The 26853-nt window shown below is 42.8% G+C and overlaps 1 protein-coding gene across 4 annotated transcripts in view; it reads right to left on the reverse strand.

Annotated features, from left to right (window-relative positions):
• Positions 1 to 20112: 20112 nt before the first annotated feature.
• Positions 20113 to 26853, reverse strand: part of col5a3a (collagen, type V, alpha 3a) — a 172109-nt gene continuing 165368 nt past the window's right edge. For all 4 annotated transcript variants that reach the window (XM_067421459.1, XM_067421477.1, XM_067421452.1 and 1 more), the window contains 4 exons: positions 25031 to 25143; positions 24844 to 24912; positions 23942 to 24175; positions 20113 to 21796 (listed from right to left, as the gene is read on the reverse strand). In XM_067421459.1, the coding sequence (XP_067277560.1) occupies positions 21650 to 21796; positions 23942 to 24175; positions 24844 to 24912; positions 25031 to 25143 (563 nt within the window). In that variant the 3' untranslated portion in view covers positions 20113 to 21649. The remainder of the gene's footprint in view (positions 21797 to 23941; positions 24176 to 24843; positions 24913 to 25030; positions 25144 to 26853) is intronic.

Raw genomic sequence — 26853 nt, forward strand, 5'->3', positions numbered from 1 at the left:
TTTTCCCCACACTTATTGGTTTTTTCCCTCTGTTTCCCCAGGTGGCGCTCCTCCCTGCAACGATGGACGAACTGTTGAAACACCTCACCGAGGTGAGCATCCGCCAGCAGCAAATTATGGAGCATATGGCCTCTCGACAAGACACTACCGAGCGGGAGCTGCTCACACTACGGGCGGCCGCGGCCCAACGCGCTCCGCTGCCTGACCCTCGCGCCCAAGCAACCCAACTCATGCCACGGATGACCGAGCACGACGATGTCGCCATATACCTGGAGATGTTTGAGACCATCGCTACCCGCGAGGCGTGGCCAGAGGATGAGTGGGCTCGCATCGTCGCCCCGCTGTTGACCGGGGATGCGCAGCGGGCGTACTTCGCGCTTCCCCCTGCGCAAAGCACTTCGTATGCGGTGCTAAAGAAAGAGATCCTGGGCCGTGTCGGGCTATCCGCGATCAGCGCTGCACAACTCTTCCATGACTGGTCCTATGACCCACGGCGCCCGCCCAGACTCCAAGCCGCGGATCTCTCCCGTCTGGCACAACACTGGTTGCTGGCCGAGGGTTCCACCGCCATCCAGGTAGCGGAGCGCGTCGTCATTGACCGCCTCCTGCACGCGCTCCCGCGCCACCTCCGTCAAGCCGTGGGGATGCGGAAGCCCACCACCAAGGATGAGCTGGTCGAGGCTATTGAGCTGGCGGATGCCACCTTCCACCGGGAGGTCGGGGAGCGAGCGTCGCCTTTTCCCCGAAGGGTGGTCCAGGAGCGACGCACGCCGGAGGGTACCTCGCGACCAGTAGGCAGGCCGGCGGTTCCCGGGCCTCCGGACGAGCCCATGCCCACCGAAGCCCCGCGATCCCCTGGACGAGCATGGCTGGCAGGCTGCGCCGTGCACACAGAGAACGCGCCGCGGGCGGAGGTGAAGATTAACGGCCGTCCCTTCCTGGCTCTCCTGGACTCCGGCAGCGCCATCAGCCTCGTACAGGCGGCAATCCTGCCGCCGCGAGGAGATTCGAAGACCTCCGTCCCCATTGTGTGTGTGCACGGCGATACCCGAGAAGTCCCCGCACGTCGCGTGTCCATCGAGGCCGCCCCGGGCACCTGGGCCATCGAAGTCGGGATCGTCAAGGATCTGCCGGTCCCCGTGTTGCTCGGAAGGGACTGGCCGGGGTTCGACCGTCTCCTCACCGCCGCCACTCAGCCTGTCAGCCAGCCCGGGAGCCGCCCAAAGCGCCGGACCGCGCGGAGACCCAGACGGCGTCCTGTGCTGCTGGCTTCGGACAGCCCCCGAGACGGTGAGTCCACCCCCCAAGCTGCTAACCTATTCTATGATCTCTTCCAGCAGGTCTCGGGGGCCGGGGCGTTCGCCCGCGAGCAGCACGAGGACGACCGTCTGAAGCACTGCTGGGCTCAGGTACGGGTCGCGGAGGGGAAGGACCTACAACCCGCGCCGCACCCTACGCCCCACTTCAGAATTGAACAAGGCCTGCTCTACTGTGTCGCTCAGCGAAGGGGGGAGGAAAAACACCTGCTCGTCGTGCCCCGCAGCAAGACCGAGGCAGTGATGGAGATCGCCCACGCACACCCCATGGCAGGCCACCTCGGGGCTCAGAACACCATCCAACGGATTCGAGATCGCTTCCACTGGCCCGGCCTGGAGGCCGAGGTGAAGCGCTTCTGCCAAGCCTGCCCCACCTGCCAGCGGACATCGCCACGAGTTCCTCCCCCCAGCCCGCTGATTCCGCTGCCCATCATAGAGGTGCCCTTCGAGCGAATCGGAATGGATCTGGTGGGACCGCTGCCGAAGTCCGCCCGGGGGTTCGAACACATCCTCGTCATCGTGGACTATGCCACCCGCTACCCAGAGGCCATTCCCCTCCGGAAAGCCACCACCAAGGCCATCGCCCAGGAGCTCTTCCTTCTGTGTAGCCGGGTGGGCATCCCCGCCCAGATTCTGACTGACCAGGGCACCCCGTTCATGTCCCGGATGATGGCAGATCTCTGCAGGCTCCTGAAGGTCCAACAGCTCCGCACAACGGTGTACCACCCCCAGACCGACGGCCTCGTCGAGCGGTTCAACCAGACGCTCAAGCAGATGCTGCGGCGGGTGGCCGCCGAAGACCCGCGGGACTGGGACAAGATGCTGCCCTACGTCCTCTTTGGCATCCGGGAAGTCCCCCAAGCGTCCACCGGCTTCACCCCGTTTGAGCTCCTCTTCGGCCGGCAACCCCGCGGACTGCTCGACGTGGCCAAGGAGGCCTGGGAGCAACAACCGGGGGTACACCGTTCCACGATCGAACACGTGCGGCAGATGCGCGACAGGATCGACCGCGTGATGCCCATTGTCCGGGAGCACCTGGCCAAAGCCCAGCAGGCCCAACGGAGGCACTACGACCGGGCCGCCCAACCCAGAGAGTTCCAGCGCGGGGACCATGTCTTGGTCCTGGTCCCGACCGCCGCCTGTAAATTCTTGGCCACCTGGCAGGGTCCCTTCACGGTCGCCGAGAAGGTCGGGCCCGTCACCTACCGGGTCCGGCAGCCTGGGAAGAGGAGAGCCGACCAGCTGTACCACATCAACCTCCTGAAGCGCTGGGTCGGGACCGGGCCCCAGCTCTCCGCGTTCACGGACTCCCCACCCGTGATGGTAGACATGGACCCCCAACTGTCGGCGGCCCAAAAGTCGGAGCTGCAACACCTGGTCAGTCAGTTTTCTGCGGTGTTCTCCCCTCGCCCCGGGCGGACTCACGTCTTGGAGCACGACGTCCGGACGGCCCCAGGAGTCGTCGTTCGGCAGCGGCCCTACCGTGTTCCGGAGGCTCGGCGACACGCCATTGAGGCAGAGGTACAGGAGATGTTGAGGTTAGGGGTCATCGAACCATCACGCAGCCCGTGGTCCAGCCCGATTGTGATGGTCCCAAAGCCCGATGGCACCTTCCGCTTCTGCAACGACTTCCGCCGGCTCAACGAGGTCTCGGAGTTTGACGGCTATCCCATGCCCCGCGTAGATGAGCTGCTGGACCGCCTGGGGAGGGCGCGGTACATCTCCACCCTCGACCTCACGAAAGGGTATTGGCAGGTACCCCTCTCCGCTCAGGCCAAGCCAAAGACAGCCTTCTCCACTCCGAGCGGCCACTGGCAATACCGCGTCCTCCCTTTCGGCCTGCACGGAGCACCCGCCACCTTCCAGCGGCTCATGGACATCCTGCTCCGACCCCACCAAGCCTACGCGGCGGCCTACTTGGATGACGTGGTGGTACACTCCGAGACCTGGGAGGACCACCTGGACCGGCTGCGGAAGGTGCTGTCGGAGTTGCGTCGGGCTGGGCTGACCGCCAACCCCCGGAAATGCCACCTAGGACTCGCGGAGGCCAAGTACCTCGGCTACCAGGTGGGACGGGGCCTGATCCGACCCCAGGAGAAGAAGGTCTCGGCGATTCTCTCCGCTCCCCGTCCCGCCACGAAGACGCAGGTACGAGCCTTTTTGGGGTTGGCGGGTTACTATCGGTGCTTTATCCCTGACTTCTCCTCCTTAGCCTCTCCCCTGACAGACCTGACCAGGAAGGGGCTGCCAGAGAAGACCCAGTGGAGCACCGAGGCGGAGGCGGCGTTCCACCGCATCAAGTCGGCCCTCACCTCGGCACCGGTCCTACGAGCGCCCGACTTCAATAGCCCCTTCCTGCTACAAACGGACGCCTCCGACACCGGGTTGGGAGCCGTCCTCTCCCAGGTCACCGACGGCGAGGAACACCCGGTGATCTACATTAGCCGAAAGCTGACCCCAGCAGAACAGCGCTACGCAACCGTGGAACGGGAGGCGTTGGCCGTCAAGTGGGCAGTCCTGGAGCTCCGGTATTACCTCCTGGGCCGCCACTTCACCCTGACCACTGACCACGCACCACTACAATGGATGGCCCGGGCCAAGGAGACGAATGCCAGGGTGACGCGGTGGTTCCTGGCGCTCCAGGACTTCAACTTCACCGTCCAACATCGTGCCGGGACGGCCAACGCCAATGCCGATGGTCTTTCCCGGATGTGGTCAGCTTTCGCAGGTCTGTCAGGCTCCACTCCCCAACCCCCCCCAGTTTCCCCGCTTCTCCGCAGGACCAGGACGTCGCTTAGGGGGGGGGAGTGTGACAAGTGTCCCGAGCGCTCATCAGCGTCGCCCTGGAAACAAGGCGGGAACACCTGCACCCGCTCATCACAGGCTGAGCCGTCACAGCTGCAACTCATCAGCGGGCGGCTTTATAAGCCTGCCCGCCGCCCAAAGAGGTGAGAGATGTCTCCAGAAGACTCGGCTAACTGTTGTCTCCATTCTCCCTCCAGAGAGCAGCGTGTGACGGCCAGCACTCACTCTGAGCACGGATCCAGATCACCGCGAGCACCGAGGACGCAAGAAGAGACCACACCGAGCACGGAGCACCGCACTCAACGCACTTTCACTTTCACTTTGTTCAATAAATCCACCCTTCGGGGAAATTCACCTGCCCTCCTGTGTCGTGTACTTCTTCACCCCGTCACACACCCTGCAGACAGTTTGGGCCGTTTTCAGCATATTCAATTAATTTAATTACACTGTGATATTGTATTTATTACCACTGTATATGGTGGTGGGAAAGGGGGTGTAGGGGTGTAGCAGTGTGTGTGTGTTTGTGTGTGTGGGGGGGGGGGTCCTCCTTTCAGATCCAGATGAATAAATCTGATGAATACATGTTTATCACTTTTAGCAGTGTTTTATGTAACTTTAAGGGGGGTTTTGTAAAATGACACCAACATTTTAAACTTAGACCACTGTATGTGTGTAAGAGCAGCTTTTCAATTTGGGTAGGCCAAATCCAGGCGGAAATCCCCAAAATGGTCCCAGATCTTAAGAGCATAACAAACAACATTAGTAAATACATTTACCAGTTTTTCTTCCTAACAACGTTTGACACTCCATCACCACTGAAATAACTTTCTACCAAATCAATTTCCTGAATAGAATAACATAAGCGCTTTAAAGAGAGAATAAACGCAATACAGAAAGGGATAAACACAAAGTGGTCCATCATGCTTTCTTAGGAGCAGGCGCAGCTATACTAAGAACAATGTATTATAATGTAGGGCAACATATAATGAATTCTCATTATAGTATATAGATTTTTCGTATTTCTAGCGTTGCTATGATGCTCTGGGTCAGTGCTTGCTGCCCAAGACACAAGATGTCTATAACGTGTTGGCCCCTAGCTCCTAGTCTATTCGATTTCCAGGTGAACACCATGTCCAGCACATCGGTCCTCAAACAGACTGCATGATTTGAGACGGGTTACGTGCTGAAGCAAGTTCAAATCCCTAGCCACAAATATCAACATCGAGTAGAACTCTTCCCACTATATTTCACACTAATCCAGCTTAATGTAGATTTTTTCAATATGCATTCTTTTCCCAAACAAAGTTGGGTAAAATTAGATTTCTCATTCAATCTACCGCTCACCGCTGCCTGGTAATAATGATGAATTACTACAGTCATTTAGGCCAGTGTCTCTTAAGGGCCTCGCAGGAATAATCCCACAAATTACATTTTCAACTTGCTCAGTTAGTGGCTGCTCCAGCCCTCAGTTGCATACACAAACTATCTATTTAGAGCTCTGCGTTTGCAGTAATTAGTCTTAAAAATACTTCATGTTTTTGTGGTTAACACATACCCGCTTTTCTGCAAGATCTCAGTTCTCTGTTAACATACCAATATGTCAAGTAATTATTTTCTTGCCTCAGGGTAACATTCTGCAGCAGAGGGTTAACGTTATGAATTGTGGTTTTTATTAAATCTTAGCTCTGTGTGCTGCACTTCTATAGTTCACGTTACAATTAACACGATCAGTGGAAGTGACATCAACATGCTGCTGAGCTGCGAGTCGTGACAGATTCAAAAGGAATGCGCAGATTTGGATTGATTTATGGCCTGTTTTACAGCAAATTTGCTCCGTCTTGTTCTGCCGTAGTGGCGATTACAGCACAGATCTTTCTGATTACCAGACTTAGCGCATGTAAAAGGAAAATCAAAGGGAGGACTGTAGGTAGTTTAAATTCTCCTCTCAAGATCAGAGGTAGCCTAGCCACAAAGACTCCCTTGCTCTCTATACTTGCCTCTCTCTCTCTCTCTCTCTCTCTCTCTCTCTCTCTCTCTCTCTCTCTCTCTCTCTCTCTCTCTCTCTCTCTCTCTCTCTCTCTCTCTCTCTCTCTCTCTCTCTCCGTTTAAAGATTTATGGTGAGTGTCCTTGCTCTCCTAAAAAGCTACTGAGTCTGATTCTTTCTGATAGAGATCCAACCATGTCTGTATCCATTCTGGGCTAAATTGCTGGGTTTGATGCAAGATGGAGGTAAATTTGAAGGTATCTACAGTACTCTGAGGCAAAAGAAATATGCAGAGCTATTTTGAACTCTGAAGAAAATGGCTTTTTGATGTATCTATGACATATACGTTCACTTCTGATTAAGGATACGAAGGAAAGTGTCAAGGCGTCAAGAGCGCTGTCCGAGGCACTGAGCACAGCTACAGTTCATTATGGCAATTGCTGTAGTCATTAAATATTCTGCAGTTGTTGACAGAAAAGTTGTCAGTCTGTATTTCCATTAATGTTCCTGTCAAAAACATTTGTTTTCTTCTAACTTCTATTTTCTTCTTTCCATGATTCACACACAAAGCCCTGCTTATCCATCTTTCAAAGTCTTCTAGAAATCTAGAAATGCACTATAAGCAGTTAGCCATGGTTTTTATATTACACACATAGATGTGTCCAATAATAAGAATGTTACTAAGATACAGAAATTCAATCTCTTTAGGGATGAAGGGATGAAGAACTCTATCCCCAACAAAGATGGGAGGAAAGAAAACGTTATAAAAAAAAAAACAAATCAGCTTTTTTAAATCAGCTTTATTTTTCAGTCTATTTTACCTTAAAGGGTCAGTTCACCCAAAAACTAAATTGACGTCATTAATGACTCACCCTAATGTCGTTCCACACCCATAAGACCTCCGTTCATCTTCAGAACACAGTTTAAGATATTTTATATTTAGTCCGAGAGCATATCCAAGTGTATGCATGTGTATATACTGTCCATGTCCAGAAAGAGAATAAAAATATAATCAAAGTAGTCCATATGTGACATCAGTTAGTTAATTAGAATCTCTTGAAGCATCGAAAATACATTTTGGTCCAAAAATAACAAAAACTACGACTTTATTCAGCATTGTCTTCTCATCCTGGTTTGTTTTCAAACCTCAAATGAAGATTCAAACGGTCATAAATCAGTGTATTGATTCATGATTCGGATCGCGTGTCAAACTGCTGAAATCACGACATTGGCGCTCGGAATCATGAATCAATACACTGATTCATGACCGTTTTAATCTTTATTTGAGGTTCGAAAACAAACGCGGACTTCCTGGGAATTATTACTTTTTTGACCACAGAGAGCCAGGAGCTCGGTTTAACGTGTCGTTACAAAAGATTGAGTATATAATTGAGCAATAATATTTTGAGTTTCTATTTATTAAACCAATTTCCTTCATTGTATCAACTTCAATTTGTAATTTCAATAAACTCAAAATTTCAAGACAACCAGGTTACTTGCTTTTTTAAGTTAAACCAACAAAAAAAAAATAGTTTTCACCTTATATGTATTAGGGACTTATGCGATTTCAGATGCAGTGACTGCAAAGTGTTCATCAAAAAGTGAGAAGTTTGCATCCTTCGATGGATACATTCTCAACATGTCTTCCCCATGAGACAAACAACTCTATGTAGTATGAAACTGCTTTTAAAATCACTAGAATGACTAAGAATGAGTCTTTAGGCCCAATTTTAACAATCAATCGCATGTTCTGAATTGCATGGCACATTTGCTAGTTTAATGATGGGAAAAATGGTCGGTGTGTCTGGGGCATGGTCTAAATTTGTTGTCCCTATTTTTTAAATGAGTGTTTTTTGGGCCTAACATACAATAAACCAATCAGCATCTCATCTCCCATTCCCTTTAAAAGCCAGTTGCGCTTGCAGCATGGCGAATTCACTATTTACATGCCAGAATATAGACACCCTCAACCTGATGAGTCAGTTTAAATACATGCGTGTATTGCCAATATTGGTTAAATAATCAATCAACAATGCACCTGAACCACAGACTGTAAAAAAATATGGACGTAGTGTCCGTGACGTCACCCATTGGATTCTGAAGTGCAGTTTTGAAGCGTAAAGTAGAGACGAGCTGGCCGTTGCCATCTTGGCAACGTGTCATGCCCAAATAACAGAAAATGGGCAAAAAGGCAGGATGTGGGCGGAGCTGAAGTGACGCGATGACTAACAGACAGCGGATAAATGGTTATCCACCTGTCAATCGCCCTTAATTATGCATACCTTTAAGGCTTTATATAATGTAAACGAATGAGTTATAAAAAAAATCACATCCCTCACAGTTGTCATGAAGGGCAAAATTAGCCATTTAGACCAAAACCACAATTTGTACCAGGCTGTAAACATTTTTTTTTTCTGCTGTAAATTTGGGCATTTTAACATGGGGCTCAATGAGATTCTGCTCTTTTCTGGAGCCTGTCTCTAGTGGCCAGTTGATGAATTGCAGTTTAAGTCACTTCAGTATTGGCTTCAAGAGAAACTGTGGGAGGCTGTCGCTTGGCCTGAACACACTTTGTTTTCAGATCAGCACGCACATGGGCGAACACATGGGCACCAGTGCATTTGCTATTTAAAGCTACACTGTGTAACTTTTTTAGTTTATTCTTAGCTAAAATCACTTAGTTCTTTCAAAAATATATGTGCTCATTAATGTATATTTACTTCTTTCAAGTAATAAACTATTCTCGTAATTTTATAATAAACAATTGTAAATACATACGGGTGAGGGTTCGGATGGTGGTCGCCATGTTGCTCCTCCATCTTGAAAGTACATTAGCCAAAGTGGGACATACCCATAAATTCAAGCTTCGCTTTTCGCGTTTTAACACTCGATGGCACCGTGTCGAATGTGAAGAGGAGGATTGCTTGAGGCTGGTATATGATGATGGAGGATCACTCTAAAGCCCCTTTCACACTGCACGTCGGACCCGCAATATTCCCGGAACATTGCCGGGTCGCCTTCTGTGTGAAAGCAACCACGTCCCGGAATTGATTACCGAATTCGACCCGGGTCGGGACCTAGTAACATTGCGGAATATGTAGCAGAGTCGCCAAGGAAGTGGAAAAGAGAATTAAGACGGCAACGCAACGGGCAAATCAACAAGACAAAAGTAAATATTGGAGTGGCCTTTCCAAGATGGAAAGAGCTCATGAGGAGCAACGATTTTAAAAAGAACGCCGACGTTGCCTGCTTTCTTCTCGACAGGTAATATTAATTCAGCCTATTTGTGTATATTGGAAGTTTTATTGTTGCTTGGCTAATTGTATCATGGTGTGCTGTGCATAACACTAGAACGACGTCTAGGATAGTTTTCCTCGCGTCAATGATGAAAAAGTATTGTTTACCTTATAACATAAATCCGTGTTCTGTGGCGGATAACATGAGATTAATATTTTAATTGCATTAATTTGTTTGCCTTACGCTAGTGGTGTCGTACTATATAAAGAATAATGATAGCACTGATAAAAGTTCCTTTACTAAGATTAGCTTGCATTCGTCTGGGAACCTGATAGCTGATGTTAGCAATGAAATGGTAAAAAAAAAAAAACTAAAACGTAAAACTATTATTAATTTTACATAAATTAATTTGATCATAGATCATTTGGCAAATTAAATAACTGCAAATTATAATAGTTTTCAAAAGTAACCTCATCACTTGAAGCAACACTCACCGAAGAGGTCGAACTGGAAGCCATGACTAAATCGGCCACCGTAGGAGTTGAAACGAAATCGAAATTGAGAGGAACAGAAACTATTATTCACTGGATGGTCATATACCTTTTCACCGCTAGATGGGGGAAAATATCACACAGTGTAGCTTTAAACAAGGTGGCGCTGTGTGTGAAAATGATAACTGCGTCATGCCTAAACTAGGTAAACACTTGCAATGCGGTTTGCGCCACAATGCGTCAAGTAGTGGCCCATCATCTCATGTGAGTACGATTAGTGGGTTTTTAGAAGCAGTAATTTTTACCCGAAAATACCTTTATCGAAAAAAAAACAAATATACAGCAAGATACCAATATTTCTGACTAGATTCTGACTCTTAACTCTCTAAGAAAACACTATAATGAAGAACAAAAAGGCTCAGTTGAGAGGCTTAGTTTGTTTCCATAAGCAGCATTATTTTACCCTGCCTCATATTTTGCCTCCACAGATCTGTATTACGCCACTGGTGACTCATATCTCAGCTTAATTGTATTATTACCAGTAGTAGCTACAGTATGGCTACTATTGTATTTTTATAAGACTCAATTCACTTTCTAACATGTCTTTTTTTGTGTAAATTAGTCTGAGTGAAATTTGCATAACACTCTTAAATTGGGTGGTTTGATGCTGCCACTCAGACAAGATGGTTCGCCCTTCGTGCTGAAGACTACATTAAGTGAAAATGACATGGCGACGCCAAACTGAAATCTCAAACAGAAGACAAGCGGCCGGGCTTTTCCGTCTCAGAGATAATCATCCGACGCTGTCCCTGTCAGCGGCCAGTCCACAGAGTTTACTGCAGCGCTGCTAATGCCAGCTCCACCTTCCTTCCTCTGTTCGGCTCAGTCAATGTTTGCTTTATAGATAATCACTTCAGATGGCCCAAAGTCAGAGAAATAATTTCTCTCCTCCAAAGACAAGAGAAAAGAGAATAAAGAAGACGGCGGCTTGAGCGCACACAAATGAGCAAACATCCATGTTTGCATGTTTAAGTATGGAAATGGCTTGTGGAATAACGTGTTTACGTCATTTTGACAGATGGGTGGAGGCCTCCCACAGCAGCAACACTAGCTCTGAATATAAATAAGCATTGCTCTTCAGTGTCAGGGCTATAATAACAGTTTCACACAATTGTGAGAAACAACAGTGAAAGCTCTTCTTTTATTGATGGAGTCTGTGATTCTGGGGTTTGAGAATAGTTGTGTCTGGGATCACACGCAATTCACCCTTCGCAAAGACCCTCACCCTTAGTTACTGTTGCTATGTCTGACAAGTCATGGGGCTCTCACGCCACACCATATTTCACCAAAGTGAAAAATACGTGGCGGAACAAAGAATACACAGGTTACTTTTGGTATAAAACAAAGTTTCAGCTTTCAAATTGCACATTGACATTTAAAAAAAAAGAACCAAAATGTAAACAATATATACTGTTTTGCTGCTCTTTAATGTACTGTGACGCATAGCTCCATCACAAGGACGACTTGAGCAGGACATTTCTTAGTAATACACATTTATTTTGAGGTGCATTATAAGATGTTACAACTGTTATTCTTCACCATCAGCATTAACAAGTATGGTCACCAATAAGCCAATGTGTAGGGTACAACAGAGCTATAGGCTCCACGGGGTAAAAGGCTCCTTTGATTTTTCCTCTAAATCACTAGATGGCACAAACACTTGCCTCAGCACTTTACAAAACATGCGCTTTTCAAGATTTGGAAATGTTTCTGATCTTTGATATGATCACAGGCAGGAGCGCAAAGTTGATTCTGTGCTCATTTGATCTAATATTTGATGTTTTTTGTTAAATGTTGTAGATTTAAATAGCAAATACAAATCACAAAAATTATTGAATATATTTTGAGACAAAGGTCTTGTTAATGTTTGTCAGTTTTATTCAATCTAATTAAAGCAAAAGTTTTTTGATAACGGAAGAGATGTAAAAGTATGGTATTTGTTACCTTTGATGACGTGATGATTACGTTACTGTTTATCATCTGTCCGTCATCATCTAAAGCTCGCCCTGATGATTTCATTGGTCCGAACAGTTTCTGTTGGGGGATAATTACTTCTCTATGGATCGAGGTCAGACCGAACCGCCCGACCTAAAAACGTTGTGGGCGGGGCTAAGTTCGGCTGGCATCCAGACTATTATCTTCCTGTTAATACTGTGAAGCTGCTTTGAAACAATTGGCCTTGAAGCGCTATATAAATAAAGGTGATATGATTTGAAAGTATTTGTGTCAATACTGTGTGCCTTTTGCCCCATGCTTGTGAACCTTTTATCCCATTTGTCCCCCTTGACAAAGCCCCCCCCGCCGCGACACCCCATACATTTTTAAGATTTTTAAATAAAATAAACCACTCTTATGATTTATTTTCACACAAAAACTTTGGCTCCATAAATGTTCAAATACAAACATATATATTTCTGTATCATAGCAGTAGTGAAAAGCACATTTTTCTTAAGGTCTGTTGTACCCTATATTTCTAACATGAATGATTGATGTTACATTAAAACAAATCTTGCTCCATCCTTTATCTTTACACGAAAGGGGTAAGAACGACAGTCAGTCTGCATGAATAGACATGGTTTTAGGGAATAGTGGCCCACAGCTGCTTAGCAGAAGTCTTTCAGTAAGACAGCAATAACAAGAGTAAGCCAGTTAGCTGGAAACTTGCACAATATAAAACAAAAACCTACGTATTTTGATCACCAGGTAGAACATACATCAATAATTATTCATTTTCAAATTGTGATTCTGAGAAAGCTGGTCCAAATAAACTGGGTACTGGCCCATCTTTCAAGAGCAAGCGTTTTTGTGAATCCCGCGTTCAACTGAAATTTGAGAAGCAGTTGCCAGTAAAAGTTATTCGCGGACAGACAATCCTCACTGTCCTCACAGGGCTCCTCACTGTCCTGCAGAGTTTAGCCCCAAACCTGATCAAACACACCTGACAAGCCAATCAAGGTATTCACGATCACTAGAAAATCCCAGGAAGGTGTGTTCGATCAGGGTTGGAGCTAAACTCAGCTGGACAACGGCCCTACAGGACTGAGTTTAAGGGTGCTTTCAGGACTAGCACTTTTGGTGTGGTCATATCAAAATGTGAACGCTTTCTTCCGAACTCGGGTGCCCAAGTCCGATTAAAGACGTGGTTTGGGGTTCGGTTCATGTTTACTCCGGTACGGTTCACTGCTGATGTGAACGCAATCATACTAAATCGCGGCGTAGAACGTTCACTGATTCAAGTTATAAACGCCGTGTTTAGGAGGAATAGACTTATTTGAAAAACCAATAAAAACTATATTTTGATACTTTAGACATTGTACTAATCATAAGTAACTTTGCAACTACTGTACCTGTCAACTAACTCTCATTAATTTTTTACTACTTGTCAACCAACTATCATTAGAGTATTAGTAGACTGGTAAGTTGACATGTATTTGCAAAGTCACTTATAGTTAGTGGAATGTCTAAAGTGGAATGAAATAAAAACATTTTATTTGATGCGTATATCTCTGTATACATTTTTAAATCAATTTATTTTGTTCTCATTGTGTTTCGTGTGGGCATCCTGCATGCCATTGATTGTCCTGTCCACTACCCCCAAATGCTGGTCATCCTCATTGTTGAGCCCTGTAAGCGTCTTCCTTCACTCCATCTCTCTCATTAACCTGAATGTCTGTTTAATTCATTCTTTTTCTCTGTGCGATGACGACACGTTCAGCCCTATTAAAATCAATGTCACACTGAAAGGTAGAAGCAGGGGACTGAGAAATTGAGTGAACATAAAGCAAGAGAAAGCCTAAAATGTGTGCAAGGAGAGGGTGGGGGGCGAAGGAATGGATGAGGAGAGGCTCATTACTGCTTCAGAAGAGCTGTAGAGGCTGAAGCACATTAGCTGGGCTGGTATAAGGGGAATCTCCATTCACTCCCCCTCTGCATCTGTCAGATCCCAGCACATCACATAGAGGCTAGAGGATAAAAGCACGGCTCAGATGTATAGATATAGGTAAGAGACGTGCTGAATATATCCCGATGCCTGAGTCAGAGGTCTCCGAACATCATCAATGTAGGAATCTCACGCCACCCACTGATAAGAGATCAGTGTAAGGCACTGGCCAGCTATCAGCCTGTGCGGGAACACGTCGTGCTGCTCGTGCGTGTGTGGCTGGGACGAGCTGCATGTGGAGATCCAGCTCCACTTCATCGCTATCCTCCGGCAGCCGCGGGGAGTGACCTTTGCAGGCAGAGCGCTTAAGATAGTTAAAATTTGATTGGATTGAGGGAAGCTAAAAGAGGGGAAAATATAGCCTTTTTCTTTCATTGATGCTAACCTTGAAGAGTGTCCCAGTGAGAATGACTGCGCTTTTCCCCCTAAGGTGGACCAGGGGCCTCATTTATAAAACATTGTGTAGAAACCGTCCTACAATTGATCTTATGGTCATTTCTTAAATGTGATTGAGAATGAACGTATACACAAAAAATGTGCGAATGAATTGTGCGCAGATCAATGGTTTCAGATTTTCGCCTTGTAAATGCTGTCTAATTAAAGGCGCACTGTGTAGTATTTTTTGCAGTAAAATATCCAAAAAACACTAGGCGAGGGTTATATATTTTGTTCAGTTGAGTTCTTACAATATCATAAATGATCATAAACTATTTGTAAATTGTGAGAAAATTGCTATTTTAACCAAGGAGCCGGGACATCTGAGGGAGTCGCCTGTCAATTGCGTCATATCTGCGTTACTCTTGTTTTCCGGTTTTATTTTTGTCTGACACGCTTTTCTCATAGCAGTGTGAACAAGTGTCACAGCAGCCACTGAGCGAACGCACAAAGTAACGTCAGAATATCATTTTAAACACATTTAAATGTATCTAATATGATAAACAGAGCTGCGTTACCTCATACTCATGACAGGAATAGCGGAACTGGCGCCCGCGACTGTGTCCCGTCATAATAAAAGTCCCGTTGCTCGCAAACCGTGTGTTGCTTAACAATCGCTCCACCGGCCTTGCTCAGCTCCATAATACTCTGTCCTGCTCTGCTTCACACTACAGTAACAATAATAACCGCATCCATGAACATGATTTCTGCCAGAGTCCTATCCTGATTATTTTCCTCTGGCTGTGAGGTAAAGACCATGTCCCAAGATTCTGCGCTCAAACTTGGCATCATCAAGCTACGCCTTTGTTTTGAATAGACACCCTCTACCAGACTGAAAAATTACAAAGTGCAGCTTTAATGTCATTAACTTCTGAAAAGACAGTCCAAATGTTTTAATTGAGAATGGCTAGCAGCAAGAATAACTTGGATTTTCAAATATCTGTGCTAAGCAGTTTTCCATGTCAAAGTTTTTACCAATATGAATGTTGCCATTGACTTGGACTTTGCCACAACAGAAGATGTGATTGATAATTGTGATTGATGATGGTCAATTATCTTTTCTCTAAGCTGGGTTGAGCCTGGTCAGTACCTGAATTGGAGGACTCCTGGGAAAAAATATTTATTACTACTAATTTATTATTATCCTGTGGTCTGTGTGGGTCCTAACGCCCCATAGTAAGATACTGTAACAAGCATGGCACTTCAGGTGAGACTTTAAACAGAGATCCTGGCTCTCTTTGGTCATTAATAATCCCATGGCACATCATAAAAGAGTAGGGGTGAAACCTCAGTGTCTTGGCCAAATTCCTTCCATTGGCCCTTACCAATCATGGCCTCCTAATAATCCCCATCCACTGAATTGGCTCTATCACCCTCTCTCCTATCCACCTATCGCTGGTGTGTGGTGAGCGCACTGGCACTGTTGTACTGTGGCTGCCGTCGCATTATCCAAGTGGATGCTGTGCACTGGTGGTGGTTGAGGAGAGATCTCGGTCATCAGTGTAAAGCGCTTCGGGTGTACAGTAGTACATAAGAAAGCACTATATAAATGCCTCATTCATTTCTTCTGCCATGATGGGAGAGAAATTGTGAATGGTAGTGAAACAACACAACTGACATGACAATGACAACATGAACGACGTAGAACATACGGATTACATTCATACTAGAACATAGGGGGAGACTGGATACACCAGTTCAGTTGTAACACTGTCAGTTTGACAAGTAACCGTGTTAATTCTAATCATTTTTTTTATAACAAATTTGTTTTTATTATACAAACCCGATCACAAAAAAGTTGTGACACTGTACAAATTGTGAATAAAAAAAGAAATGCAGTAATTTACGAATCTCATAAACTTATATTTTATTCACAATAGAATATAGATAACATATCAAATGTTGAAAGTGAGACATTTTGAAATGTCATGCCAAATATTGGCTCATTTTGGATTTCATGAGCGCTACACGTTCCAAAAAAGTTGGGGCAGGAGCAATAAGAGGTTGGAAAAGTTAAATGTACATATAAGGTACAGCTGGAAGAACCAATTTGTAACTTATTAGGTCAACTGGCAACATGATTGGGTATAAAAAGAGTCCCTCCGAGTGGCAATGTCCACATGCCAGACCACATACTGCATCAATTACAACATCATTGCTGCGTAGAAGAATGATCTGGGTCCTGAAATGGCCAGCCTGCAGTCCAGATCTTTCACCGATAGAAAACATTTAGCGCATCATAAAGAGGAAGATGCGACAAAGAAGACCTAAGACAGCTGAGCAACTAGAAGCCTGTATTAGAAAAGAATGGGATAACATTCCTATTCCTAAACATGAGCAACTTGTCTCATCAGTCCCCAGACGTTTGCAGACTGTTATAAAAAGAAGAGGGGATGCCACACAGTGGGAAACATGGCCTTGTCCCAACTTTTTTTAAATGTGTTGATGCCATAAAATTTTAAATCAAAATATTTTTCCCTTAAAATTTTACATTTTCTTTGTTTAAACATTTGATGTAATCTATGTTGTATTCTGAATAAAATGTTGAAATTTAAAACTTCCACATCATTGCAATCTGTTTTTATTTACAATTTGTACAGTGTCCCAACTTTTTGGGAATTGGGTTTGTATAAAGTCTTAAAGTTCTGCGTAATTAAGGGCGTGGCCACTTTGAGTGACAGCTGAATTGTCGTTTGTCTGCTGTCTGTTAGTCATCACGTCACCTCAGCTCTGCCTACGTCCCACCTCTTTGCCCATTGTCAGTTAATGCAATTGACGCACGATGACAAGTTGCCAAGATGGCAACGGCCAGCTCGACCCTACTTTACACTTCAAAACTGCTCTTCATAATCCTAAAGAGTCCATTTTTTTTTTTTTACAGTTTATGATAATCAACAAATATATTTACATTCTGTTTGCACTGTAGTTATGATGAAAGCATTCGTTAGTGTGCAGAAATCGAGTTCCAGTGACGAGATCACTGCATTCATGCGCTCAACATATCTGTGATCGCCACAATGCTCATCACTGCGCATCTCATGCCATGATCTAAATATAATGCTATAATACACTTTTCATGACCAGTTAACCTTGAAAGCTGCAATAGTAAAAACATGCTGAAAGAGAATTCCACATGTAATACTTAGCTAATTCATATGCAGGGTGTTAGCCAATCACAGCAGTGGGCGTTTACACTTAAGTCTCCCAGCAGACACACCCATTCAAATCAGAGGACAAAAATTTAGGGAAGGCCTTTTATTTCTGAACTATTACCATTTAAATGTTAAAATCATACTAGCATTTTAAGTGAACCCCAGGAAACATTATATAACAATAAAACAATGCAGTTCATAATCCCTTAAAAAAGTTGCCTACTCTATAGTAAGGAACTATGCATTTTTGGATGCAGCCTTGCTCTCTTTGTACTGTTGCTGACTTCACCAGAAGGATAAGAGTTTACTTTAATGTCTTCTAACACACACTTGTATTGTGTTATGAATTTCCTTTGGAGCGCAGTGGCACGCAAAATCAAGAGCTAGAAGCGTTTGCACCAACATATTTGCGTAGTGCGTTTCAAAACTTCACAATTTATAGAGGGTGCTTCTCAAACAGAAGGCTGCATATCGGCTGCCACGTCATCAGCACCTCTAAAGGCTGTCTCAATTTGAAGCAAGCCACTGGGAGACCACAGTCATTCGCCATTCACTGAAAGACAGTTGATAGAAAGATTTGTAATACAAAGTAAGAGGCATCAGATCCAGTATTTCCTGGAAAGAAAACGCCTCTCACATGTGTTGTTTACAATCAGAGGTGAGAGATTGCATTTCACTTCTGAATAACTGTTGTAGTTCAAATGCGATAATAAGGTGCTCTAGGAGATGGGCTTGTTGCGCCAACAACATGAAGGCAATTTATTCCCTTTCAAGAGGTGAGCGGGTATCTCTTCCTGGTTGCAGAATGCTTCATTTGTGTGCTTATAAATAATTGCAGAGGTTGAGAGGAGAAAAAGAACAGCGCATTAGCAAAACACGCAGCAGACAGGGACAGATGAAGGGGAGGTGTGCGGGGTGGGCTGCCAATTCCCTCCCCTATTTCATTGTGTCCCTCCGCAGATATGGTTAATTCTCCTTGGCTCACTTTTTAATCCAGAGCCATTTCATTATTGACGCGCACACACATTCACAGAAAGGGCTGTTTGCTTCCCCTTCTCCTAGTGGTTCCTCTCCTGGGGAAGGAAACAAAAGTTAATTGAAATAAATGAACTGGGGAGTGAATCAGAGTTGATTACATCTGCGAGGTAGGAAGTGATGTTGATTACAAGCGCAGAAGAGCGAGAGAATGTAGCGGCGGCTAATGAAGAGACATTCTTGTCTGTTGCCTTTAGAGAAGACATCACAGTGCCTCTGATCCTCTCCGAAAAGACTCTCGCCTCAGAACCCGAAAAAATTGCTCGCGCTCCGAAGACAATGAAAAGGTCTCCTTAAAAGAAAAGCAGTTTTAATTCGCTCATCACTTTTTCACAAATACAACTGTCAGCCAATGGATTAGTATTATCATTCATACTTTAGAATAACTGTACACTATGTAAAACTAGTAGCACAGACACTATACACAGGAGGGTTCAGAGGTCAGGATGGGCAAACGCAATCAATCTGCAAATATTTAGCCATTTTTGGGATTGTCCGATTAAACATGATTGTTCTACTTTGTGTTGTTTCAACCTTGTCAATAGATAACTTTTATTTTGGCTTTATTTTTCAAATAAAATACATATTGTGCCTAATTGTTTGGCATTGGAATATTTGGTAGTTTGCTTAGTCAGTATTGTCTCGTTTTCCATGTACAGATATCTAAACATTATTAAATCAAGATACATTACTTGAGAGAAGCCAAATGACATAAGAAGTCTTGTTTTCTGAAAACAATTTATAAAAAATAAAATAAAAAGGTTTAATTCAAACTTTTAACTCAATGTTTTTGTCTTGTTTTCCAGTAAAAATATCTCAAAAAAGGACATTGCATTACCACACTGTAAAAAAAATAATTTTCATGATTTGTTTTTACCAACTTTTATCTTTTGTCAGTTCAGCTTAGATAATTAATGTGGTTCAGGTAAAATAATATTTTGAGTTTCTATTTATTTAACCAATTTCCTTCATTGTATTAACTCAATTTTTTTATTTAAATGAACTTAACATTTTAAGGCAACCAGGTAACTTACTTTTTTAAAAAAAATTTTTACAGCATAAGAACAAATTTCTGCACTGTAAAAAAAAAAAATGGTTGTTTTTTGTTGGTTTAACCCGGTTGCCTTAAAATTTTGAGTTTATTGACATTAAAAATTTGAGTTGATACAATGAAGGAAATTTGTTTGATAAATAGAAACTCAAAATATTTTGTTTCTGAACCACATAAAAAATTTGATAAATCATGACAATTGCACTATTTGGCATGTTTCACTGCGTCATCAGAAATAAAAAACACACAATTACCCAATATGCTTACAAAATGTTTTATTAATATTTTAATAAAGGGTGTCGAATCTCAAAAAAATGTTCATTGTATTAACTCAAAATTTTAATTTCAATGAACTCAAAATTTTAAGGCAACCAGGTAACTTTTTTTCTAAATATTTTTTTACAGTGTGCTAATTTGGTCAGAAGAATATTTTTAATAATAAAAAAAAACTTTTTCTGACCACATTGGCAGATTTATTTAAAGCAAAAATGAATTTAACGTGGATACATTTTTCAGAAAACAAGACTGTTGTAATTTTTCTTCTCAAGTATGTATCTTGATTTAAGAATTTTTAGTCATTCATACTGGAAAACTAGACACAAATACCAAGTAAGAAATCGTTTATTTGCAGTGAAGGGAAAACTACCAACAACCTTGTCAACACAACAGACAGAAAACTTTTTTCTTATTATTTTCCCCCAATTTGATGTGATCTTGAGTAAACACAGTGTAAAATGCATTAAATCCCAGCAATTTTGTCTTTATCATAAAATACGTCTTTATAATTTGCCAGTATCATAATCACATTGGTTTTACATCATCGGCCAACTGGCTCTTTACACATTAGTAAAGGCATTCAAAGACAGTAAAGAAGCATTTGGCATTCAGCTAGATGACCATGTATTCTGCACCAAATTGGCTGTATATTACAGCATTGTTTTGTTTGTTTGTTTGCTTTCTGAAAGTTTATCTCTTTCCATTAGTATTAAGCACCACAGACATCTTCCCTGTTCCTACCTCTGCCCCTGAGACAACATATCATTATTACACATAGCAAAAAAACAAATTGTTTTAGCACCATAGTGGGAAAACACAACAAACAAGACATATCAACACATATACACAGCACACAATACTCTGAGGTTGACCATCATAAATTCAGATATGAATGAGTTTACATCAAAAAGAAGCATAATTCAGTGAGTCTTCAGTGTAATGTCCATATGACACCTCTCTCTTTCAACCCAACACAGTAATTCTTATTCATTACCACACACACATATGAAGCAATTGAGCGGTGTGGAGCAAAGGTTGATACGCTAGCACCATGGAAACATGGATCACTGACGGGAAAACATACTAGGCTGCCCGCTAACAAGACAAGCAGCTTAAGTGAGCGGACTACTTTACATATTAATAAGCAGCTGGGCTCCATTTGAGTCATGCACATAAACTGCTTAGCGTTTTGAAAAGCTCGGGCCTTATTTAACATTGTTTATGTATGAGCGTATACTGATTAAAGATGAGTAACACTGCAAGTTTGACGTGACAGGGAATATTCGAGCGAGGAATTACAAACAGATCAGGGTGGTATTTTCTTGTCAAAACTACTAAAGAGGTATAACTTCGCCTCAGTTGGCATCACGTTGCAGTCAAGGCAGGAAAATGGGTCTCAGAAATATTTACTCTTCAATGTCGAGGCAGATCCCTCAAGTGGCAAATTAATTTTAAATCATCGCTATCAAACGAGACAAACAAAAAATGAGATCCGTGTCACAGGCTGTAAATTCAACATATATGCTTTGGGCTAAAACGTTCTGTGGAGCAGATGACAGACAAATGATGTATTGGTTTTTCAGCCGGAGCAGTTCTCGGAACTCTAGTGGGTCACGCCTCATAATTTAATCCACAGGTGAGTATAAAGATAGGCAGGAAAGGGGATAAAAACAGACTTCCCTTTGATAAATGTGCTTAGTTCATCCTGGTTGGCATCCTTGCGTTGCAACCATGGAACTGAGGGCTTTTGAGACCCATCAGCTGTTCAAAAGTCATTTGAAAACATGCCACAAACCCACCGTTTACATGTTACGCAATAAATATCACCCGTGGCCTCGATTCTCTTTAGCCGGCAAGTCCTCTGCGTTAGCCGTTAAAACACACTGGTCCGACTTGGAATCCGAACTTCTGGTTGTTATTCCCAAAGTCTGATACCGCTACATCTATGAGCGGAAGAAGCTCTGACCGTGGAGAGTCAATCTGAAGGACAGTCCTCTCTTGACCCTTACGTGTCTGCGGGAAGAAAATGAAACGTGAGCTGAAAGGTTTTACCTTCTCAAGTGTATTTTTGCTCTGCAATGAATTGCTGAGTGTATCCTTGTGCGGTTCTGCGGCTGGATAATGCATTCAACTCCTGCTGAAAAAGGCTTATTTGGGTGTCTATTTTAGAATTAGCACTGATTGTTTTTAGCTCCTCATTCTGCGCAGACGGAAGGCTTATTTGGAGAAGAAACTAAGAGTGGGTGTTTTTTAATACTTCCCATAAAGGGAAAATTACAGTTTACAAACCAAAACAAGGTGACAACATAACTAGGTTCTTAAAGCCCCCTACAAAATAGCTGTTTTAGATTAGTGCTTCATTTAAAGTAGCTAAAAATAACAACAAGCAGAGGTATTTTGGCCTCTTTTTTTAAAATGTAGAATTTGTGGATTAGAGCACAGATGCTTTTCATATGCTCTAGCTCATCAGCTGGGAAACGTGTTTAGTGTTTCCTTTTACATGCCTCATTTATCTTTAGAAATGGCACTATACTATATGTTTGAGGGGCTTTATTCGCTCAACTGTGGTTGTCTGACAATCTAAAACAATGAATACAGTTAGGACCACTATCGTCAAATATGACTGATTGACTAGTAGCATATATTTTGGATTGGCGGTATGGCGCCAGCAACAATAACGCCCCTTTAGGGTAAAAAGAACAGAACCAACATAATGTATTGCAGATATCATCTGTAACACTTTACAATACGGGTGCACTAATATGGATAAATTCATGCTTAACTAATGCACAGATAATCATGAGTTAATGTATTATTAATGGTGAACTAACCCATTTATTAATGATTACTGCATCAGCAATTAATGGAGATTCTAGATGATTAATAGATTAAGTAATCATTGTATTGTTATTAGTTAAATGTGCCATAATGTATTCATTTCTTAATAACATATTATATTAACTAATAATGTATATGAATGTGTTAATTACCATAATGGATCACAGCCATGCATTTCAACTTCTAGTTGTCTGCTTTAATGAATCATTAGCTAATGATTTATTAAGGTATCATTATGTTATGACTTTACTTGTTGTGGCACATGAATATTAACAAATTCAAAAATGAATTCAAAACCCATAATTACAATCACATATGAATTAATCAATTAGTTAATTATTAATTAATTAAAGCAGACAACTGGAAGTTGAAACGCATGGCTTTGACCCGTTGTGGTAATTAACATGTTAATTTTTAATTATTAGTTAATATATTATGTTATTAAGGAATTAATAGGACATATTTAATGATTGAAAAAATTTAATGAATGAAAAAATAAAAAAAATAAAAATTCTACAAACTACTGACAAATTGGCCCACCTAGAACAAAAAGTCCCGACAAAAACTACTTTCAAATAAAAAATAATTTGTCACTTGGAGCATTTAGTCACAAAAGATAGTTGTTTTCAGACCTCGAATAATGCAAAGAAACAATATTTTTTTAATAACACTGTTTTAGCTTAGAAAGAGTTCAGAAATCAATGTTTGGAGGAATAACCCTGATTTCCAAACACAACTCTTATGTTTCTTGGTATCAGTCAGTCACATTGCTGTTGGGCGACTGTTTATGCTACTCCATAAAGTCGCCCAACAGCAACAGCAAGTGACCGACTGATAGGGAGCCTGCCAAGATGCATGAAAACTGCGACTGGAAATCAGGGTTATTCCCCCAAACATTGATTCCTTACGAAGTTAAAATATTAGTATTTACTTGTTTTCTTTGCGTTATTGAAGCTCTGAAAACATGGTATATTTTTTTGTTATTTTGACCAGCTATCATTTTCTGCAAAAAAATGCTCTAAATGACAATATTTTCATTTGAAATTTGGGGAAAATGTTGTACAATTTCAGGATTCTTGGATGGCTAGAAAGTCCAAAAGAACAGTGTTTATTGGGAATAGAGATCTAGTATAAAAGCAAGGATGCATAAATATATATATTTTTTATATATATATATATAAACATTACAATAAAATCTTACTGACCCCGAACTTTTGAACAGTATTGTATATGTCCACATCAACAGAACTGCAGTGCTGCTCAATGTCATAAGTAAAAGCTTATTATATGGGATAATCTCAACTACAGAAATAACCTCACCTGACAACCATCATACTGTGACATAATAAAGGGCGTTTTGGCTCGCGTCATCTCCTCGTCGTTGCTTCCGCGGAACCGCATGGCATGTTGATGGCTTTGACTCGTTGCGTCGTACCAGCCGATGGAGTTCTGGCAGCTGTAGGTGAAGGTCTGCGAAGCTGTGGCGCTGAGGAGCTTCAGGAAGGTCAGTTGGACCACGGGCACGGGGTTTCCATCGGTGTCAATGTAAGAGAACTACAGAAGTGGGGAATCATTGGTTAGCAGCACTCCGCTCAATCAAAGGCACTTCGGTTGACACATTTATTGTGTGGCATCCATACAAACTTGCACATCTCTACTTGATTTTATTTCTAATGAAGGCAAGAGTGAGTGACATCTGTCTGCCTAAATCTCTGTAACAAGGTCAGATGTCACACCTTAGGAATGAAACAGGCCTTAGCTGTTAGTCTCAAGCATCATTTAATGAGTCAAGACGGATGGAGGTCGCTAGTGTGCACTCAAAGAGTTTGGCCCGAGGCATTTCAGATAGATATGCATATAAATTCCATCATATGCTCTTTCTAGACTAGACATAACATTTCTTTTTTTCATTTTTTTTTTTCATCAAAGACACACACCCATTGAGTGATGCATCTCGGTTGATTGTTTGACAGTTTCGAAAACCTCTTTCACCATTTTTCGCCAATAATTTGAGAGTAAAAAGCCTCCATAACAACTGGTCTATATGTATTGCATTAGACAATACGTTTCTAACAAACTGTGCTCTTTTTGTTTATCGACAAAGAATTTGTAGGCAAAATGCTATACTAAAAAGGTGTATAGATCTAAACTCGATGCTGCAAACATGTTGACAGTCAGACCATTTTAAAGATGAGAGAAAAAATATTTGAAGAGAAATCTACCTGTTTGCCCTTTCTGTACTGGCTGTACCAACTGCCCGGTTTTTCTTTGTTCCAGGCGGCCAGCTTCACCTGTGTCGAGAGATGAGGAGACAGATCAGACGTGTTTTTCTTCAGACTCCAGAAGGCCTGTTGAACTGAGACTGCAGGAAGACGTGTGTAGTGTGCGTGAGTATGGTTCGAGAGTCACCATTTCGAATCGTTTATCAGGGTGCAAGCAGGTCTCCCCATCTGCGGTGAAGTTGCAGAAAACCTTGATGGAGTCTCGATGGCAGCCTTGGTTTGGGTCAATCCAATATTCACCTAAGAGAGGGTGGATTGCAGGATCTCTTTAAATTGTTTTAAATATTCATGTCACTTTGAACACTTGAGCTATGTTCATATCTTAGTGCTCAATTACAATGTATTGCTCAGATCTTCAATTTTTTTGTATAGCCGTTCACATTGTTGTTTTAAATGTGGCCGATATCAGATTTTAGTGTGAACAGATAACAGTATGACGCCGTATATGCAACAGAACGATAAAAAGACGTCACCATCATGCTGTCATGCAGAAGTAAACACGGAGGACATTAAAGTAAGTGATCACGGGTTTATTTATAGTGTGATCTGCTGCGGAAATGTATGCGCAGGCAATATATATATATATATATATATATATATATATATATATATAAAAACAAGATGAAAATGCAAAAGAGAGCAGAGTTTTTAAACATTTATGACCCAAGCCCTCGTGTTTTGCTTATAGGGAAGTCCTGCAATACTTAAGAGTTCTGATATGAGTCACATATGAGCAAAAAATAAATGGGCCACATTTACCTGCAGTCTGAACGTAGCCATTAAAGGGTGGCCATTCATTCAACTGTCACTTTCACTCAGCATTTCAAGTATTTTTATTTTTCCATTAAATTAATAAAGAGCACAAACAAGGCTTTTCCCTATGTAAATTACAATAGTTAGTTATTTCACAATAATCAGTGCTATTTGCTAAAGTCATGTGGTAAATTACAATTCAATTTCTGAAGTTGAACTGAAGTTGAATCAAAATTAAAATAAAGACATTCTTGTAGCTTGTTGAGTATGGTGCTAGAAACACCAAGGTCATTAGTTTGATTCCTGGCAAAATGCATGAACTGATAAACTGCAAAACTGGAATTGTAATTAAAATCGCTAAAAGCATCTGCCAAATGCATAGATGTAAATGAATGGCAATGAAATTCAAAGAAATTCATATATGGAAAATTTGTCAAGACAAACTTTTAATGTTATTTTGATGTCCCGATGTATGGTGTAGGCAAGTGCTGCTATACACAATACACTTGCTATACAGTGCCAGTGAAGTATATAATAATAATAATAATAATATGTTACATTTACATGGCGCTTTTTCTGGGTCCTCAAAGCGCTTTTACATTGAAGGGGGGGAATCTCCTCAGCCACCACCAATGTGCAGCATCCACCTGGATGATGCGACAGCAGCCATGTTGCGCCAGCACGCTCACCACACACCAGCTGATTGGTGGAGAGGAGACCAAGTGATGAAGCCAATCAGGAGAGGGGGAGGATAAGGACACCATGATGGACAGAAGTCAATTGGCAAATTTGGCCAGGATGCCAGGGTTACACCCCGAAGGACATCCTGGAATTTTTAATGACCACAAAAAGTCAGGACCTCGGTTTAACGTCTCATCTGAAGGACGGTGCTCTTTGACAATATAGTGTCCCCATCACTATACTGGGATATTAGGTCCCACACAGACCACAGGGTGAGCACCCCCTGCTGGCCTCACTAACACCTCTACCAGCAGCAATCTACTTTTCCCATTTGATCTCCCATTCAGGTACTGACCAGGCTCAGCCCTGCATAGCTTAGCTAGTCTTGGGCTACAGGGAGATTTGGGCTGCTGGTATATCAGATAGTGGTAGTCTGCATCTTCCACAACCAAGCACTCAAGATTGCACTGTGAATTCTATTCAGCTCAGATTTTGAAGTGTTCCCTAATTTGCATA

This window comes from Pseudorasbora parva, chromosome 2, assembly GCF_024679245.1.
Source record: "Pseudorasbora parva isolate DD20220531a chromosome 2, ASM2467924v1, whole genome shotgun sequence".
NCBI classification, from domain to species: Eukaryota; Metazoa; Chordata; class Actinopteri; order Cypriniformes; family Gobionidae; genus Pseudorasbora; species Pseudorasbora parva.